Source organism: Conger conger, chromosome 10, assembly GCF_963514075.1.
Source record: "Conger conger chromosome 10, fConCon1.1, whole genome shotgun sequence".
Lineage (NCBI taxonomy): Eukaryota > Metazoa > Chordata > Actinopteri > Anguilliformes > Congridae > Conger > Conger conger.
The window spans coordinates 39553953-39559782 of NC_083769.1; the positions used below are offsets into that span (position 1 = coordinate 39553953).

General features: G+C 45.0%; 1 protein-coding gene across 1 annotated transcript; it reads left to right on the forward strand.

Annotated features, from left to right (window-relative positions):
- Positions 1–2173: 2173 nt before the first annotated feature.
- LOC133139541 (RING finger protein 223) lies at positions 2174–5830 on the forward strand. Its single transcript, XM_061259112.1, has 2 exons — positions 2174–2309; positions 5114–5830. The coding sequence occupies exon 2, from the start codon at positions 5156–5158 to the stop codon at positions 5828–5830; it is 675 nt and encodes a 224-aa protein (XP_061115096.1). The 5' UTR covers positions 2174–2309; positions 5114–5155.

Sequence of the window (5830 nt, forward strand, 5' to 3'; positions counted from 1 at the left end):
TGCACTTCCTGGTTGTGTAATGAACCAATAAACCTTGCAAGAGTTTCCACAGTAATCCTTATCTTGCAGCAAAGGGCAGTTTCAGTTAAACATGAACCATTTTGCGGACTTACTCACGTTACAGTAAATAATAAACTTTATTTCCACACTTACCCATCCAATACATGCAGCATGTTAATATGTCACTGCAACCTGTTTATTAACATGCTTAATAGAGAGCCTGCTATCAGCATCTGCCAGGATAGAGAGATCAACTGATCAAAGAGCAAATTGACTGGGATGACGGCCATCATCATAAATCAGAGAGATTTACAGTCCTGGAGACAAGATTTACAGTAAACCCACTTCAATGGAGATAAGAAAGATCTGTTTTAAGATTATTTTCCTTATAATAAAAGACATGTGCTTTGTTTGTGTGGAGTCTCCTTGTCAAACACGTTTTTTATTTGGCTCGATCAACTGAGAATATTGATGGGTTTGTTGTCAAAAGTTAAGAGCCCAATCAGCAAATCCATAGCCCAACCATACTGCACATGCAACCATCCCTGCAATGCTCAGCAGTGTTACATAGTAACACAGTGGTTACTGTAACACTGTAAAATTGTAAAAAACTGTAAAAAAAATAAATACATTGAATTGCACTTATGATGACTGTATGTTTAGAACAGCACTTCATGTGTATTTTACTAGTTATGGATGTGTTGCTTTAACTTGTGGAAGAACCTATGTACTTGTAAATCGCCTTGGATTAAAAGCGTCTGCCAAATTACTAAAATGTAAAAAAAAAAAAAATGTATTATTCATTTCAGAAGAGCACGGGTGTAGGGTAAGTCTTCTAAAGCGCAAGAGGCCACCTGCAGCTGGAATTCACTGCAGCCCAAAAACAGAGGGCGCAGTAATGCAGCAGAGGTCTGCACTGCGTACGCAGGCTCAGGTGGACTGCAGGAAGCCAGTGGCCCCTCACTGAGTCACAAAATGGCCGAAGACGCACTGCATAATTTAACTCCAGGCCGGACAGGTCACTGCACTGAGAACACTGCTTTAGCTGGATGTGCCACCATACAGGCCCTCATTAACCTCGTTATTTGTGGACAGGGCCGTGGATGAAGAAGATTGGGGACCAACATATGCAGGGTGGTGGGGGGAGTCTCTCAAGATATTTTGTCGAAGGCCTGAGAATTCTTAGCTGTGACCCCGCTTGTGGCCATGTTATCTTTGTGACAGACAGCTACAGTTGCTAGCTGGTAAGCTGATGTATTCTTCAAGGCTTCAAATTGTATCTATGTGGTCACGCTGGGAACCGTACTTTCCTCTAGGGTCCTCATCATCCCTGTGTTCGATTTGCACTTCATTGTACGTCGATCTGGATAAGAGCATCTGCTAAATGCTTGTACTGTAATGTAATGCATTGTGTTTCCACTGTGGCAAATATTCTAGAGTGCAGAGAAAAGCTGATGCAATTGCATCAAAAGTTATTCTCACATAGTTTCAGTGTAGCAGAGGCCACACTTTCACATAATGAGTAAGATAAACATTTGGCCAATTCCCTTGTTCAGTGAAGAGAAAAACAACCAGAGCAGCCTGGGGGCCAGTGGGATCAATCACATTCTCTCAGGCTGGAGTTATAGGGCACGTAATCAATATCACCTGAGGGGTGCTGTTAAAGAGCTGGCTGGAAAAAGTGAATTATTCTCATTCCATCTGGTGGAAGACTGCTTGTAAAATAAATACAGTGGGCTCCAGACTTATTGGAACGGCACAAAAAATACTTTGTACACGTGGTTCATTTTCCTCATGGCTTGCTCTTCGGGGAAAATAAACTTCATATCAAATATCAAGTCATGAGCTGAGCTGCCAAAGATTAAGGGAGGCCAAGATTAATTGCGGGTTAGTGTTTTGAAGGAGGGCGGGGGGGGGGGGGGGGGGCACATGCTTCCCATTCCCAGTCATGATACATTATTCCTTCCTCCTCCCTCTCCCCCTCCCTCCCTCCCTCCCTCTCGGACAATTTTTTTTTCTCTGCTTATCAGTCATTAACATACAGAGTGCTGAAAAGCCACAGGGTAGAGTCAGGCAGGTGAGACTAGAGAACAGACCATCAAGACAGCAGGATCGCAGCTGCAGCCACACTCCAAAGATTCGCCGTTTCACCTGGGGTCGGAGGTCACCCATAGGAAACACTACAGCCACTGCATCAAGACAGACCATCAACATTCCAGTCCGGGATTGACTCAGTTTGCTACAACTCCAAACTATACTACAAGAGACCAAACAGGGGAATTAGTGTACAATTTACCAATAAGTAACAGGTAAGCGTTTCTCCATTTTCTCCAGCATTGTTGGGATACATGGTACAGGGAACCAATTTTATGTTAAACCTGCTTAGTTTTGTTGCAATGTGTCTAATATGGTTCTTCCATACATATCTTTTTTTAGATCGAAACATTTAAATATATTTAAAGTTACGAAAATGTTACATAGTACATTGCTCTCTGGTAATATACACTCACTGAACACTTTATTAGGTAGGCCTGTACACCAGCTTGTTAATACGAATGTTGTTAATCCAGCTTGGCAGCAACTAAATGCAGAAAAGCATGCGGACATGAGAGCTGTTTGTCAGACCAAATGTCAGAATGGGGAAGAAATGTGATCTAAATGGCTGACTGTGGAATGGTTGTTGGTGCCAGACAGGGTGGATTGTGTATATCAGAAACTGTTCATCTCCTGGGAGTTTCATGCAAAACAGTCTCTTGAGTTTTCAGAGAAAAAAAAACAAAAAGCATCCAGGGAGCAGCAGTGCTACGGGCAAAAAAACACCTTGTTAATGAGAAAGGCCAGTGGAGAAGGGGCGGATTGGTCAAAGCTGACAGGAAGGTGACAGTAACGCAAATAACCACGCATTACAACAGTGGTATGCAGAAGAGTATCTCTGAACACACAATGTGCCAAACCTCTTAAGTGGATAGGCTACAACAGAAGACTAATAAGTCTAAATCAGTGGTCTCCAACCCTGGTCCTGGAGAGCTACAGGGTCTGCTGGTTTTCGTTGTTACTCTGCACTTAACTATAATCAACTGCTCTAATTGATTAATTAACTCACCACACCTGGTTACCTGGGTCTCAACAGGCTGCTGATTTTAAGGTGAAAACAAAAATCAGCAGACCCAGTAGCTTTCCAGGACCAGAGACCCCTGGTCTAAATAATAAGTCTAATAAATACCTAATAAAGTGCTCACTGAGTGTGCAATATAAAATAGTTGATAGGATAGTTGATCACTGAAATATTCAATTATAAATTTAGACAGTACAAAATAACCAACTACACAATTTGATTACAAAACATGTACGGATATGCGTTGGTTATAAATAGTAGAAACCAGATACAGACAGTTTAATATAGTATGCTCAACTTCAGAGCACTCTGCGATGTTAAAAATAAAAGTCCTCCTGAGAGACGTGACCCTGATAACGGAGTCAGTAGGTCTGTGTGTTGCACATGAGCAGAACACATTTAGCAGGTGCAGCTGAAGCAATGGGCAAGACTGTTTATGAATCAGCATGGTGTTTAGAGGCAGGGTCATGCAGTGCTACGGTGACTGAATAACCCTTTTTACAAACACTCCCAGGGAGATGTATGATATGTTTTTCCTGGACCATTTTAGATATTATAGAAGTAACTTTAAGGATATTTAATGAACTATACTGTATCTGTATATGTTGTAGAACTTTCAGAAGGCATTGCTGCAAAAGAGCATGTGTACTTAGCCAACCTACCCGGTGAAAGTAAAGTTTAGTAAATAAATGAAGTATGCAGTGAGATGGAGAAGGCTGTTCTCCTCAGTGAGTGCCCTCCAGTCACAGGAAAATCGAGAGTAGCTCAAACTCTGAATTCTGTTCCAAACTGCTACTGTAGATGCAGGTGCATGATGGGAGGTGGAGTCCTGGGAAACAATTTAAGGAGTAGGGTTTTTGGAATGTTTTTTAATTAATGAATACATTTTTTTAAAAGATATTTTTTAGGCCTTTTTCAGCTTTATTGGACAGTATATAGAGACAGGAAGAATGGGGGCGAAAGAGAGGGAAAGACATGCAACAAATTGTCAGACGGTCGGATTCGAACCGTTGACGTCGCGGCTCGCAATGAGCATGCGGTCAGTACTCCACAGGCTGCGCCACCGATTACCCCACCCCAATACATTTTTTTGTGAGAACCAGTAGCCAGTTACACTAGCATTAGAATGTTCAGTGAGAAGGTGCATCTTTCTGTATACCTTAAAGGATAAAAACATTTTTGGTGGGAATTCCAGTCCGCATGTACTGTACACCCCACACTCCAAGGTCCGTACAGCCGGAATGTTTTCAGAATTAAATCAAAGCTACCCATTGATTTTTCAGCGGCAAACCTTAATTTTGGGCTCACCTGTGACTCCACTGCTGACTTCTTAACTAGCAGCAAACATTTTATTTGATCTTTCTGACCGAAGCAGTGTTTCAGTTGTCAGCAGCGAGTCACATCCAGGAAATACAGGCAAGCCCCTGCCCTCCGGCACTGGTTATTGCTCTGCTTTACTGGCATTGCACACGGTTCTTATCGGCATCAGCCACCCAGCATCTTATCAGCCTGGCGTGGCTGCATCACATCATGTCTGCGAGCACCATTTCGTGAGATAACGGCCTCTATGACTACTCAGATCTGCTCACAAATGACATTCTTGTGAAATGTTTGCAAGAGAAAAACATTTGAACAGACTGTCATTTCTGAGAGATAGCAGTGTCTATGACTGTTCAGATCTGGTCACAAATGACAGTCTTGTGAAATTTTTTGGAAGAAAAAACATTTCAACAAAGTCCCCTGTTAATCTGCCAAGTGCGCATCGGGAGTCACCCTTGTCTTTTCAGAAACACAATGTTACTTGACGGCAATTTATCAGCTGCGTGGGAACAATACGCTGGTATTATTGTTCCTTAAACCCCATTATAAGTGTAAAAAATTACAGTTAGCAACTTGACAATGCCCTGCGGTTTGAATCGGCAACAAACAAAGCCAAAACACTCAGTGAGTACCGCAACAGCAACACAAAAATAAACCTTTTTTTGGTCTGTTTTATAGGTTCTGACATAAAGGAAAAGAGGAGGAGAGGGGGATTTGAAGATGGACCAGACCACGCAAGTGTGGCACACCCAGGCACCCATGAGCCAGGAGGAGGACCTGGACAAGGGTGCGCCCCAGCCAGAGTGCTCCATCTGCTTCAACACCTACGACAACGTCTTCAAGACGCCCAAGCTCCTGGACTGCACGCACACCTTCTGCCTGGAGTGCCTGTCGCGCCTGATGGCGGTGAGCGGGGAGCCTGATGAGAAGAAGATCTCCTGCCCCTTCTGCAGACAGCCCACCTCCGTCCCGGACAACGGGCCTCCGGCGCTCACCACCAGCCAGGAGGTGCTGGAGAGGCTGCCGAGCAGCCAGCAGCAGGAGCAGAGCCTGTGGATCGAGGAGCGGAAGCTCTGCTACAAGAGCCCGCTGGACCCGGAGAACCCAGTGCAACGGTGCATCTGCATCGACATCGGCGCGGCCAAGCAGCCCGAGGGGGCGCCGCAGACGCATGCCCGGGCCGGCGGGTGGGGCGTCCTGGGCCGGCTGACAAACTGGAAGCGCATGATCCTGGTGGTGGTGCTGCTGCTCCTGATCGTCTGCATCGTCCTGTGGCCCCTGCAGTGCGTCTTCACCACGGGGAACCTGCGCTGCGTGCGCTTCGGCATGGCGGACGAAGGCCCCGCCCTCGTCACCACCGTCAGCGCCAGCACCGGAGAGCATCACCCCCGCTGA

What these genes read in the sequence shown, in the direction of transcription:
- LOC133139541 (XM_061259112.1), top strand. Translation starts at nt 5,156, where the DNA reads ATGGACCAGACCACGCAAGTGTGGCACACCCAGGCACCCATGAGCCAG.